Source organism: Chrysemys picta, chromosome 7 (genome assembly GCF_011386835.1).
Source record: "Chrysemys picta bellii isolate R12L10 chromosome 7, ASM1138683v2, whole genome shotgun sequence".
Taxonomy (NCBI): Eukaryota; Metazoa; Chordata; order Testudines; family Emydidae; genus Chrysemys; species Chrysemys picta.
Window position 1 is genome coordinate 32,580,196 of NC_088797.1, and position 14,423 is coordinate 32,594,618.

At 47.4% G+C, this 14,423-nt stretch overlaps 1 protein-coding gene across 1 annotated transcript in view; it reads left to right on the forward strand.

The window, feature by feature from the left end:
• Positions 1–8,542, forward strand: part of CDCA5 (cell division cycle associated 5) — an 18,706-nt gene extending 10,164 nt beyond the window's left edge. Inside the window, exons 4-7 of the mRNA XM_005307900.4 lie at positions 6,922–6,960; positions 7,386–7,424; positions 7,710–8,186; positions 8,369–8,542. Coding sequence (XP_005307957.2) covers positions 6,922–6,960; positions 7,386–7,424; positions 7,710–8,186; positions 8,369–8,449 — 636 coding nt within the window. The 3' untranslated portion in view covers positions 8,450–8,542. The remainder of the gene's footprint in view (positions 1–6,921; positions 6,961–7,385; positions 7,425–7,709; positions 8,187–8,368) is intronic.
• The last annotated feature ends 5,881 nt before the right edge of the window (positions 8,543–14,423 follow it).

The following is a 14,423-nucleotide window of genomic DNA, read 5'->3' on the forward strand; positions in this document are numbered from 1 at the left end:
CCAAGACGACTTCTGTCCCTGCTTTCTTGCCCTGGCAGCTTAGGACTCCAGCATTCTGCCTGGTTTGAGCCAGACTCGCTAGCCTGCTGCAAACCCAGGTCTGGACCACATCCCCAAAGCTGCAGACTTAACTGAAAGCAACTTACAGAAGTGTTCCTGTCTTTAGCACTCAGATGCCCAACTCCCAGTGGGGTCTAAAACCCGAATAAATCCGTTTTACCCTTTATACGGGTAAACTCATAAATTGTTCGCCCTCTATAACACTGAGAGAGAGAGATGTGCAGCTGTTTGCCCCCCAGGTATTAATACATACTCTGGGTTAATTAATAAGTAAAAAGTGATTTTATTAAATACAGAAAGTAGGATTTAAGTGGTTCCAAGTAGTAACAGACAGAACAAAGTGAATTACCAAGCAAAATAAAACAAAACATGCAAGTCTATGTCTAATACAGTAAGAAACTGAATACAGATAAGAGATCACCCTCAGAGATGTTTCAATACGTTTCTTTCACAGACTGGACGCCTCCTAATCTGGGCACAATCCTTTCCCTGGTACAGCCCTTGTTCCAGCTCAGGTGGTAGCTAGGGGATTCCTCATGATGGCAGCCCTCTTTGTTCTGTTCCACCCATTTATATATCTTGTGCATAAAGTGCTGAATCCTTTGTCCCTCTCTGGGTTCCCACTAGAGTGACCAGATAGCAAGTGTGAAAAATCGGGATGGGGGGTAATTGGCACCTATATAAGAAAAAGCCCCAAATATCAGGACTGTCCCTATAAAATCGGGACATCTGGTCACCCTAGTTCCCAACCCCTCCTTCTCAATGGAAAGGCACCAGGTTAAAGATGGATTCCAGTTCAGGTGACATGATCACATGTCACTGTAAGCCTTCATTACCCACTTGCCAGCACACACGTATACAGGAAGACTTGCAAGTACTGTAAAACAGCCATCTGCAGTCAATTGTCCTGGTTAATGGGAGTCATCAAGATTCCAAACCAACATTAATGGCCCACACTTTGCATAATTACAATAGGCCCTTAGAGTTATATTTCATATTTCTAAAAGTGGTACATTTATACAAATAGGATGACCGCACTCAGTAGATTATAAGCTTTGTAATGATATCTTACAAGAGACCTTTTGCATGAAGCATATTTATATTCACACTCATTAGCATATTTTCATAAAATCATATAGAATGCGTCACAGACACCAAACTAGGAGGGATTGAACTTTGGAGGACAGGATTAGAATTCAAATGGCCCTGATAAATTGCAGTTGTCTTTACTGAATTTCATCTTGTTGATTTCAGAGCAAAGTACTACACTTAGCAAGGAAAAAAATCAAATGCACAAATATAAAATGGGGAATAACTTGTTCGGTCGTAGTACAGTACTACAGAAAAGGATCTGGGGGTTCTAGTGGATCACAAATTCAATATAAGCCAATAGTGTAGTGCATTTGCAAATAGGCTAATATCATTCTGGGGTGTATTAACAGGAATGTCATATGAAAGACTTGGGAGGTAATTGGCTTACTCTGCTTGGCAGTGGCGAGGTCTTGGATGGAATATTGTGTCCAGTTCTGGCTGCTACACTTTAAAAGAGATGAGGACACATTGGAGAGAGTCCAGAGGAGAGGAACAAAAAATGATAAAATCCTATCTATGAAGAAAGATTGAAAAACTTGGGCATGTTTAGTCTTGAGAAAAGAAGACTGAGGGGGACCTGATAGCAATATTCAAATATATTAAGGGCTGTTATAAAGAGGCCAGTGATCAATTGTTTTCCACATTCACTGAAAGCAGGACAAGAAGTAATCGGCTTAATGTGCTGCAAAGGAGATTCAGGTTAGATACTAAGAAAAACTTGCTAACCCTAAGGATAGTTAATAAGTTACCCAGGGAGGCTGTGGAACCCCTGATATTGGAGGTTTTTAAAAACAGGTTAGCCAAGCACCTGTCAGGAATGTTTACTAGGTTTACTTGGTTCGGCCTCAGCGCTGGTGGATGGACTAGATGACAGATCCCTTCCAACACTACATTTCTTAGTGTATATTGTACTGCTACTTGTCTGGAGAAGTTATTAATGGCGCAGCTACTGTGTGAGCACCAGTTTAGACTGAAAATATGCCTATTCTGACTGCCACATCTCATAAAGAGATTCTCAACTGTTACAATACAGGAAAAATCAGGAATTTGGGAAACTGGGATGATGTGGATGTGGATTTTGAAAGCTATTTTCTAATCTATGTAGCCCACCTTATAGATCTTAAAGCCAGAGGGACCATTAGATCACCTGGATTGTTATGCAGGCCAGAGAATTTCACCCAGTTACCACTGCATTGAGCCCAATAACTTGTCTGACTAAAGCATCTTCCAGAAAAGATATCAAGAGATGGAGAATCCACCACTTCCCTTCAGAGTTTGATCCAGTTAATCACCTTCTATTTAAAAAAAAAAAAAAAAAGGCTGGGGCGTGGCTCATTTCTAATTGGATTGTGTCTGGCTTTAACTTCCAGCCATTGGTTCTTATTCTGCCTTTCTCCTCCAGGCTGCTAAAGAACCCTTTAGTACCTGGGATTTTTTTCCTGGTGAAAGTATTTATATGCCGTAATTGAGTCACCTCTTGTTCTTCTTCAAGAAGCGTCCCTATAGGTGCTCCATGTCTGGATACGTACACGCCCGTGCGCTCTTCACTGGAGATTTTTGTCAACAGTGTCCGTGGGTCTGCACCCCAGACACCCTAGTGCCCATTACAAGAGTATATGGGGGAGATGGACCTGCTGCCACTCCAGTTCCTTCTCAACTGTCTGTGGCTTGAGATGGAGCATCACGGTGTCCGTTAGGAACCACATGTGCAGGCCCCAGTACCATCCAGGCTCCTATGTTATGAGGACCTCTGATTCCTCAAAGAGCCCAAATCACCGTTATTAAGAGGTACTGAGAGATACTCCCCACTGTTACTTACCCTTTGTCCATTTCTTCAACTGGTACTGACACATTCCCTGTGCAATCTTTGAGGGCTCTGAGAAATACTTTCAGCTCGTACCGTTATAACATTCTCCTGCACCACCTCACCAGCCTCCCTTTCTAACCTCAGTACTGACACAAGTTCAGGTCTCTTCCCAGGGCCTGGTACCACCCTGACCACCAGTACCTACACCCCTGACCACCCCCCAGTGGATACAGAGGATAACACCTCATCTGACTCAGAAATGTCTGTATATGGTTCCTCCCCATTCCAACCTCCCTCCTTAGAGATTCACACTGAAGAAGGAGCTCATAGCAGGAAGTACACCCGGTTACCATGGCAAGGACAACCTTGGAGTCCCACCACAATGGGCTTACTCCTTAGGTGACCGTTTCTAAAGGGTCCCATCCCAAAAGAGGACATAAGGATCATCAACCAATGCCCCTAGGTCCTGCCACCCCTGGATACCTCCCCCAGAGCAGGAATCAGTGGAAGAGGAAGAAACATCACCTTCCCACAAATCTTCCTTATCACCAAATGAGGCTGTGACAGCCCCCCCCCCCCCCCCGTCCCTGCCCCCCATTCTAGCCTAATGACTTCAAGGCCTTTGAAGAACTCATGAAAAGGGTAGCAGGCACCTTATATGTCTTATTAGAGGAGATTTAGGAGACCCAACACTCCATGTTGGAATAGCCTTCATTCACTTCCTCAGGACAAGACTGCTTTGCTCAGCAAGGAAGCTTTGCTTACTTCAGCATGGATGGTGGCAAACTGAAGCCACTGTCCCACCTATGTGTAAACAAGCTGACAAAAAGTATTACATCCTCCTCCCTGCAGGACTGAGTATTTTTTTTTCTCCTATCCTGATTCCCAATTCTCTGGTGGCGGAAGCTGCTAACAAACAGACCAGGCAACATCAGTTCTGTTCCACAACATCTGATAAGGATCTAAAACGACTGGACCTTCTGGACCCTAAGAAGCACTCCTCAGCCCCCTGGCAGTTCAGAGTGGCCAATTATCAAGTCCTGATGGCCAAATATGACTTGACTGTCTATTCAAAAATTCCATCTTTTAATGAACACTTGCCTCAGGAGCACAGAGAACAATTTCAGGTCCTTGTTGCAGAAGAAGCCTCGCTAGATGCTACCGACACAGCTGTACGTTCCCTGACTACAGCAGTAGTCATACACCCAACTTCCTAGCTACGGTCTTCTAGCCATCCCCAGGAGGTACAAAATACTATAAAGGACCTTCCTTTTGAAGGCCTCAATTTGTTTAGTGATGGCACAGATGGGTCCCTCCCCATCTCTCAAGGGCTCCCGGGCGACACTAAAATCTCTGGGCATCTCTATGTACACCTGCAATGAAAAGAAAATACAGCAGGTCGCAGACGGCTCAATGATCTTGCCCAGTCCACTACCAGCCCAGGAGACCTCCCTGGAAGAAGCACAAATTCCCTAAGAAAGGGCCTTCTCCATCAGCAATGTCCCAGCCAGCAATGACTTCAAAATGTCCGTTGCATCCTATGTTGCATCTATTCCCCTCCATTCCCTACCTTCCTGGGAGCTCATCATCTTGGACAGATGGATTCTAGAAGTAATTTCCATAGTCTGTTCCATCCAGTTGAGCTCCTTCCCACTCCCTGTCCCTCTTCAGGGACCCCTTTACTTCCCTCCACAAAGACAAGAGGTATAATCCCTCCTAGTTCTGGGGATGATCTAAACTGTCCCACTGGACTTCATTGGGAAAGGGTTCTAGTCTCAGTACTTCCTCGTCGTGAAGAAAATGGGAGTGGGTAGGTGGGTGGAGGAGACCAATTCTAGACCTCAGGATTTTAAACATCTTCATTAGCTCCCAACAGTTCAGTATGATGACCCTAGCAACAATATTTCCCTTTCTGAATCTGGGAGATTAGTTTGGTTGTGTCCTTCAACCTTATTTTCATGGTGTCATTCATCCCTCACACAAACAATTCCTATGTTTTGTGGTAGGCAAGGACGCTGCCAGCATTGCGTCCTAATCTTCGGCCTCTCCACCATTCCCCTCCCCATCCAAGGGTCTTTAACAAAGTTTTGTCAGCCACAGCAGCCTATCTTTGCCAGATAGGCATTATCATCTTTTCCTGCCTAGATGACTAGCTCCTGAAAGGCCGCTCACTTCTCAAAGCACAGAGAGCAACCAGCAAGACCGTCTCTGTTTCACTTGCTGGGTCTCCACCTAACACCCACACAACATATAGACTTAATCTGGGCCACTCTGGACTCCTTCCACCAGAGCATACTTATCCAGGGACAGATTCACTCCCGTGTCCAACCTTGTTTCAATAATCCAACAGAGTCCACTAACCACTGTGAAGATATGGACCATGTGGCAATCTGTATGTTCACGACTCCCATTTTTGGTGTCTTTAAACATGGTTGAGAACCATCGACACCCCCTACAGACACAACCTAGCCAAGCGGGCGTCAGTACCTCAGAAGAGCCTTGATTATCTGAACTCGTGGAAGGACCCACAAAAAGTGTTCTTGGGAGCTCTGTTTGTACAGCATCCTTCAATGAAGATCATCACCACAGATGACTGTCACATGTTGGGGTGCACACTCCCAAAACCTCACAGTTCAGGGCAAATGGACCACTCAGGAGGCGATCCTCCATATCAACATATTGGAGCTCAGAACAGCCAGCTGCACTTGCCATCACTTCCTACTATACATTAAGGACAACAGTGTAGCAGTGTTACATCAATCAGCATGGAGGAGCAAGATCCCAGTCCTTGTGCACCAAAGCAATAAAACTATGGTACTAGTGCCTATCACATTGCATACAAGTGTGAGCGCTTTTCTGCAGCCCTCCTCTCAAAGCGTGACTACTTGATGTCTCTACTTCCTGTAAAATGCTCTTTACCTCACAATCTCGATTACCTGCTGAATTTAAAAACCACAGACTTATTGCTGAGCTCCATCAAAGTTCACCTAGCTGCCATCACAGCTTCTTACCTTCCCAGAGAAGGGTTCTCAGTCTTTGCCCCACCCCACCACTGCAAGATTTATCAAAGGCCTATTCAACATCTTCCCTCCTATCAAGGAACTAACTCTGCCATGAGACCTCACTTTATTTCTTGCCTTTTACCTCGACAGGACTAGGCCCTTTTCAGGTTTCCCCTTGACTCTTCACCTCTGTAGCAGAACAAATTAAGGGACATCCGATCTCCACCCAAAAACTGTCCATGCAGTTTTCAGGTTGTGTTCTATCATGCTGTGAGTTTTCAGGGGTTCATCCCACTCTCCAAAAGTTATTGCTTGTACCACCAGGGCTCAATCTACCTCTGTAGCCATTCTCAAAAATTTACCCATCTCAGACATCTGCAAGGCAGCCCCCTGGTCTTTGCCGCACACATTTTACCAGCATTACTCTCTTGTGCCCTATTCCAGGACCGATGCAGCCTTTGGTGGTGCTGTCCTTCGAGCAGTACTGAATCCACTTCCTCGCATTGGGGCCTCACTTTGAGATGTCTCCCCCTGTGGGTGATCCACTACCTGCTCTCCTTCCCCTTGGCCTCAAGAGTCTCTTTCTTGGGACTTTTGTGATTGAGAAGGAACTTGAGTGGGCTCAGGTCCGCCCCTCCTTATACACCCTCAGATCTGGGCACAAGAATCTCTGCGGTGCAAGCGTGGAGCTGTGGACACAAATCTCTGGTCAAGAGTCCACGTGTGTCCTGATGTGGAGCACCCCTAGGGGGCGACATCTTGAAGAATTCAAGTTACTATACCAGGTAAGTAACTCCTCCATCTTTTTGATAAAGAGCTCAGTCAGTTTAGTTTGTATCCAACTGTCAGGCGTTTTCTCCTCCTCCTCTCTCTCCCCCCGCCCCCCAAAAAATCATTTTTGTGGCTGATGTGACTTGTTTGGCTGGTGTAAATTGTATTAATTTCTATTTTGCCTTCCAGCCTGCTGTTGCTTTGACTGAAGCAGAACAAACCCCATGCGTAAGTTATTGTAACCTTGAAACATTTGTTTCAATTATTAATCCTTGATTCCTTAAGCTGGCGTGGAGTAAAATGAAAAGCCCCACTGTGGTGATATGGCATAATTATATACCTGACAGCCTGTCGAGTTACATTCCCTATGTGTTGCTGAGCACATATCTCATCCCAGACACCCACTTCTGAGAGTTCTCAAGTTCTGAACTGAGACATCTGATGTTTGGGAAATGATCGGATTTTTATGAGTGTCCTAACAAGTAGCATTGGGTCTGGTATTTCTAAACACACCATAAGAGTGTCCATGCTCTGTATGTGCACGTCTAGCCTCAGTGTGGTTCAAATGTTTTGTCTTGCTTTGCACCCCTCCTCCCCTTGTCCTCCCACAGTCTTTTGGCTACACACTAATTGAATTCATTTGTTCCTCCAAGATGACTGGTACTGCTTGGACTCCACGGCGCAGCCCCAGGGTAAGTGTCTATGTTCTCCTTTGGGTTTTGCTAGTATATTGGATATCAGGGGAAGGATGGTCCCAGTGACTTAGGGCACTAGCCTCAGACTTGGAAGACCTTGAACTTTGACAGACCTGCTTTAACTTAAAGTAAATATGAGCTGAGCTACTTCCTTTAGACAGCCCTGAGACTGAAGTGTTGATTGGCCCCGCCAGTGGGGGTAGGGGGGCGGCTGGGAGTTCCATAGGTTAGCTGTATTGGTGAGGGAGAAAAAGGGATAAACTCCATCTCCTTTCCTTGCAGATCTCCCAGAAGGCAGGAAAGGAGAACTTCCCAGTGGAAAGCAGCGAGGCCAAAGGCTGTGGAAGCACTGATGCTAACCCAGTCTTAGCATCATCTCTCCCTGCCAATGCCTCAGGCCTGGTGGAGAAGGCTGCCCTGTCTACAGTTAGCATCAATGTATGTGACTCTCCTCAGGATGAGAGGGATGTGCTGATGTCTAAGAAAGTGCGCCGATCCTACAGCCGCTTGGATGCCTCACCCAGCTTGGACATGTCCACACCCACATTCACCCAGAAGAAGTGCTCACTCTTTGGCTTTGAGAAGCTCCTAGTGCCTGATGCACTGGCCGATGTGTCTCCAGTGGGTAAGGTTTCCCCTGCCCAGGAGACTCCAGTGGAGCCCAATGCCTTGGGCTCCACTAAGGAATGGGACACAAACATTCCTGGCATCTCCTTCCCCAAAGAGAAACGGAAGAAAAGGAGGATCCCCCAGATTGATGTGAGTACTGCCTGCTTAGGTGGGAGACCTCAAAGGAATTCTAGTATCACTCAAGTGCTCTAGTTGAGGGATGGGGAAATCTTTGGAGCAGGTACCCCTGCATTCTGTTAGCTGCTCTGTATCAATCAGCTTGTGCTTGTTATAATTACAGTTTTTTGTTGTTTTTACTTCCTCTGCTCTAGAAATCTGAACTGGATGAGTGGGCTGCTCAAATGAATGCACAGTTTGAAGAAGCAGAGCAGTTTGATCTTCTTGTGGAATGAAGCCTCTCCCCAGTAACCTGCATTATTCTTTTGTACATAGAGCTGATGTGTTGTTTTTTCAGTCTAAAAATTAATAAAATAGTTGTGTCTGTCTCTCTCTCTTTAGAAGTCTGCTCTATAGATTCTGGTATATATTGCTTACTAGGGCTGTCAAGCAATTAAAAAAAAATCACTCTATTAAACAATAATAGAATACCCTGTAATTAAATACGTCTGGCTGTTTTCTACATTTTCAAATATATTGATTTCAATTACAACATAGAAAAGTGTATTGAAATTACAAAAGTAGAATTATGTACAAAAATAACTCATTCAGAAATAAAACAATGTAAAACTTTAGAGCCTACAAGTCCACTCAGTCCTTCAGCTAAGCAAAGGCGATAATGCTGCGGGTTACAAAAATGTAGAAAAGCATTTAAAAATCTTTAATACATTTTAGGGCTGTCAAGCAATTAATCACTATTAATAGTGCAATTAATTGCACTGTTAACAATAAAATACAATTTATTTTAATTATTTTTGGATGTTTACTACATATTCAAATATATTAATTTCAATTACAACACAGAATACAAAGTATACAGTGTTCTCTTTATATTTATTTTTTATTACAAATATTTGCACTGTAAAAAAACAAAAAAATATATTTTTCAATTCACCCCATACACAATGTAAAACTTGAGCCCACAAGTCCACTCAGTCCTACTTCTTGGTCAGCCAATCACTCAGACACAAGGTTGGTTACATTTTGCAGGAGATAATGCTGCCTGCTTCTTGTTTACAATGTCACCTGAAAGTGAGAACAGGTGATCGCACGGCAGTATTGTAGCCAGCGTCGCAAGATAGTTATGTGCCAGATGTGCTAAAGATTCATATGTCCCTTCATGCTTCAATCACCATTCCAGAGAACATGCTTCTATGCTGATGACGGGTTCTGCTTAATAACAATCCAAAGCAGTGCAGACTGACGCATGTTCATTTTCATCATCTGAATCAGATGCCACCAGCAGAAGGTTGATTTTCTTTTTTTGTGGTTTGGGTTCTGTAGTTTCCACAGCAGAGTATCAGGGGGTAGCCGTGTTAGTCTGTATCTACAAAAACAACAAGGAGTCTGGTGGCACCTTAAAGACTAACAAATTTATTTGGGCATAAGCTTTCGTGAGTAAAAACCTCACTTCTTCGGATGCATAGAGTGAAAGTTACAGATGCAGGCATTTTCACTCTATGCATCCGAAGAAGTGAGGTTTTTACTCACGAAAGCTTATGCCCAAATAAATTTGTTAGTCTTTAAGGTGCCACCAGACTCACAGCAGAGTGTTGCTCTTTTAAGACTTCTAAAAGCATGCTCCACACCTCCTCCCTCTCAGATTTTGGAAGGCACTTCAGAGTCTTAAACCTTTGGTCGAGTGCTGTAGCTATTTTTAGAAATCTCACATCAGTACCTTCTTTACATTTTGTCAAATCTGCTGTGAAAGTGTTCTTAAAACAAACATGCTGGGTCATCATCCGAGACTGCTATAACATGAAATATATGCAGTATGTGGGTAATGGGTGTATCTGGCATGTAACCACTTTGCAATGTCGACTACAAAAGTGCCATGCCACGCCTGTTCTCACTTTCAGATGATCTTGTAAACAAGGAGCAGGCAGCATTATCTCTTGTCAATGTAAACAAACTTGTTTGTCTTAGCAACTGGCTGAACGAGAAGTAGGACTGAGTGGACTTGTAAGCTCTACAGTTTTACAGTATTTTGTTTTTGAGTGCCGTTATGTCACTAAAAAAAATAAATCTCCATTTGTAAGTTACACTTTCACTATAAAGAGATTGCACTTCAGTACTTAGTATTTTTCAATTCACCTCATACATTTATTTTTACAGTGCAAATATTTGTAATAAAAATAATATAAAGTGAGCACTGTGCACTTTATACTTGTGTTGTAATTGAAATCAATATTGAAAAATTAGGAAAACATCCAAAAATTAATACATTTCAGTTGGTATTTTATTTGTTTTAGTTATTTACATATTAATACTTGAGTACAGTCATCAACTCAGTAAGGTAGCTATAGATTAATGTTGGAGTGGCCTCCTCCTTGCAGTTGGATAGAAGGGGATAAGGGATACCTGCCCATTGGAAAACATAATTCGCAATGAGCATCACTGTATGATGTGGAACTCTGTGCATCTTGCATATCTTCAGTAATTAATGTAACCTGTGTATTGCAACCTGCGTATGTCAGGGGTGGGATGCAAGTCCTTCAGCCTCCTCCATGGCAGGGCCTTGGAGGGAGAATCAGCAACATCGACCGTGGCGCCCGCCCCGCCCCCTAGCTGAGGCTGGGTAAGGAGAGAGACGGAGGCATCGGAGGCCCAGCCGCTGCTCCCTCGCATGGAGGCTACTTCCTGGTTTGAACCCAGCGCCTGCCTCCCCATTGGCTACACCCGTGACCAATAGGAGACTAATCACAGTTTTAAGGCACATGTGCAAAGACAGTCGTGACAGTTTTCCTCCTGCCACCGAAGCATTTGGTTCGGCTGCTCACAGGCAGCCACCAGGTGGCACCAGAGAGACAGCGCGTCAGGGGCTGGAGCTGCTCTAGCGGGAGCAGTTCCCCGCCCTGTCTGGCACAGAGGCTGCTGTTACACGGGGTGACCTTGCACAGGGAGCGTCTGGGGTGCAGAGAAGGGCCCACTCCTGTGTGTGCCACCACCTGATCATGGGGGAGCCTGCAGGGACCCTGGCTGATTCCCTCCCAGCTTGGGCTTTTGCCAGCAGCGCAGGGAGACTCACATCCCCCGCAGCTATTCCTGCCCAGCCCCCTCCCCATGCAGCTTTTTAACCCCCGGCTCTTTCCAGCCACACGTGTGCACAAAGCCTGTGCGAGTGGAACGCTTTGCACCCACCCCAGACCCACACTGCTGCTCCTGGCCGCAACCAAGCCACTGAACACTGCCCCCGGAAAGCCCCAGGCAGCACAAGGCCTTGGCGCTATGGAAAGATGGGGGGGCTGGATCCTGCTATTGGTAACAGCACGAGGCCTGTCGATCCCACTCGCCCCCCGGCACAGGAGGGGAGGCCGGACTCCACATCAGAGTGACGTGGGTGAAGCAGACATCACTGATGCTTCAGCATAAGGGTGAGGCCTTGGCACATGAGTTGCAACGCCGCCGGCATTCCCATGGAGCCAGCTGAGATTTCCTTGCCGCTAGAGCCCCACAGGGCCAGAAGCCACAGTCCACCTCCCCATGTGTGCAAAGCAGCTTGATTACATCACCCAACAAAAACTTCTGGGCGGGCAGAGGGACTGGATTGATGGCATGAAAGGCTTTGCATCCCGGGGGGGCTCTCAGTGGTGAGGGATTTGGGGAGAGGCTGCTGCTGCCAACTCACTGTCACTGCCCCCCCCCCCAACAAGCCATACTCCCCAACTGCTTGTTTAAGAACTGATTAAATCCCTGCCCCATCGATCCCTGCCCCAGGAAGCCAATGGGGACTGGCTCTAACCTTGCTGTATCTTTGCTGGGGGCAGCGGGATCACATGATATCGATCGGGGGGGGGGGGGGAGATGAACACTGCACTTTGGCTCTGGCAATGGAGGCGGAATCCATCTTTAGCTTCTGCCCGACGAGTTTTGGGGAGAAAGCCAGGCTGGTCCCCTCCTGGTGGAAATAGCAGCCGAGTCTTTGGGCCTAGTTTATCTACAGGTGGGAGAAGGACCATGTGGGTCACGGAGAGTGTGAGTGCAAAGGACTGGGGATCACAAGGGTGGGTGTGTGCAGAGTCCTTATTTATTCCAACACTCATCCCAGATCAGACTCATGAGATGCTTTGTTTGGGGCTGTAAACTCACCCCCCCCCCCCCCCGCTTCAATAAACCCACCCCAGAGGTGGCTACCGGCACGCGGGATCCCTGTTATAAACAGCCCCAGCTAGCTAGGAGCAGAGATCGCTGAGCTGGAGGTCTGTAACCGAGGCAGGAGGAGCAGCAGGCCTGGAGAGGGATCTGGCTAACAGGAGAAAGAAAGGGGGTGGGGGGTTGTCACTCAACTCAGTGGGTCTGACTCAGCCCCACCCCCACGCCAGGGCTGCTCTCCAAACCCTGACTCTGTCCCTCATGATACACACACGGTTATTTTCACTAGGGCAAGACAGAGTGGCCAGTGTATAACCCCTGCACAGGCAGCGACAGCCCCTCGCTTCACACCACCACGCCAGCTGCCTTCCTGCTCTGGACTCTTGTGCACCATTTGCTCTGTGATTGTTCAAACAGTCCCTATGCTCCAGCCCACATGTGACTATGCCAATGCAGGAGGTTCAGCCACCTCGTGGAGTGGGCAGTGCCAGCCTCAGTGCCCGTCCGTCACACTGCGAATGCTAGTTCAGGGCTGTTGCGCCAAATCATTCCAGGAGCTGGGAAAACTTTTTTCTTTGAAATCACCAACCAGCCTAGGCAATACCAGACAGCCCTTTGCATGAAGGCTGTGGAGTTAAAAGCTAGGGAACAGCCTCAGTGAACAACTCTGCCCCAGAAGCACATTTATTATTTGTATTCTGATAGCGCCTGGGAGCTGAACTGCGCTTGGGGCCCCTGTTGTGCTGGGCACTGCAGACCCACAGTCCCTGACCTGAAGAGCTCACAGCTTAAACAGACACAGGGTGGGAGGGGAAACTGAGGCAGCAAGAGAGGAAATGACTTGCTCTAGTCATCACACTGCAGGTCAGTGGTAGAGGTGCGAACAGAACCCAGGTGTCCTGAGGCCCAGTTACTGCCTCCCCACTCTTTAAAGCCTATGGCTCAGTTGCACTGTCCCTGCAGTTGGGACAGGGAGTAGGTGGCTTTAGGAGCTTGCCTACATTCGCCACGCTACAACGGCTGAGCCGTAGCCCTTTGGTGTAGACATTGCTGCAGCGATAGGAGGGTCTCTCCGTTAATCTGCCTCCCACAGAAGCAGTAGCTACGTCCATGTCTATGCAGGGGTGAGGTCGGCTTAACTACACCACTGGGGGTGTGTGTGTGGATTTGGGTTGACAACTTTAGAGTGTAGACAGGGCCTTAATCTTTGCCCTCCCTGGCATGAGTTGGAGCAGCCTTCCCATGGTCCGCAGGGGGACAAAGTAGCCAGGGGGCAGTGCACTCCCCTTACACCAGTTCTACACCTGGGAAGGCCCCTCCCCAGAGCAGTCGAATGGGGTGAGTGGCATAACTGAGGATGAGGCCCATCATCGTTAGTTACCCGATCACATGATCCACGGGACTTTCCATGAGCACCTGTGGCGTCCGGGAGAAGAGGACTCCGGGTTTGCCTAAGAGTTAAAGATGTGTGGTTAGATCGTGTCACAGCATCCCTGCTGCAGGAGGGGTCATAGGAGGGAAGGATGGCTTGGGGGCTAGGGCCCCTGCTTTGGCCTGGGCGTTAATTCCCTGCCCTGTCACAGACTCCCTGGGTGACATTGGGCAGGTCACTTGCCCTCTCTGGGTCCCCGTTTCCCCATCCCTAACATGGGGATAATGGCACTGGGGGGGGACTGGGCAAATAGACGTATGAGACACTACTGCGATGGGGGCCCAGAAAGCCTGGGAGTTTGACATCCCCTCTCCCCGAAATCCCACAGCTCTGCTACCCCCCAGAATGCATCCAGCCCAGCAGCAGCGCTTTGCACCCTGGGATACAACCCTGTGCTTCTAGCAGTGCTGCCAGGGAAGCAGCAGGGCCTCACGCCTCGGGTTTAGTGACGTCACTATCCGTATCCACGGGTACCAAGGTTGGGGCCCCGCTTGCGCTCTGCGCTGCCCAGACTCACAGAGGCTCGCACACGACGCTCCGCTCCAGATTCAATCTGACAACAGAGCAACAGCGGAAACGCCAGTGCCTGCAAAGGCCCCGTTTTGTGAATGATTTCGCTTTAAAATGAACTGCCCAGTTCCCTTGAGTTTGCCTCACTCGCCAGGGCCAGCTCCAGCTTTTTTGCT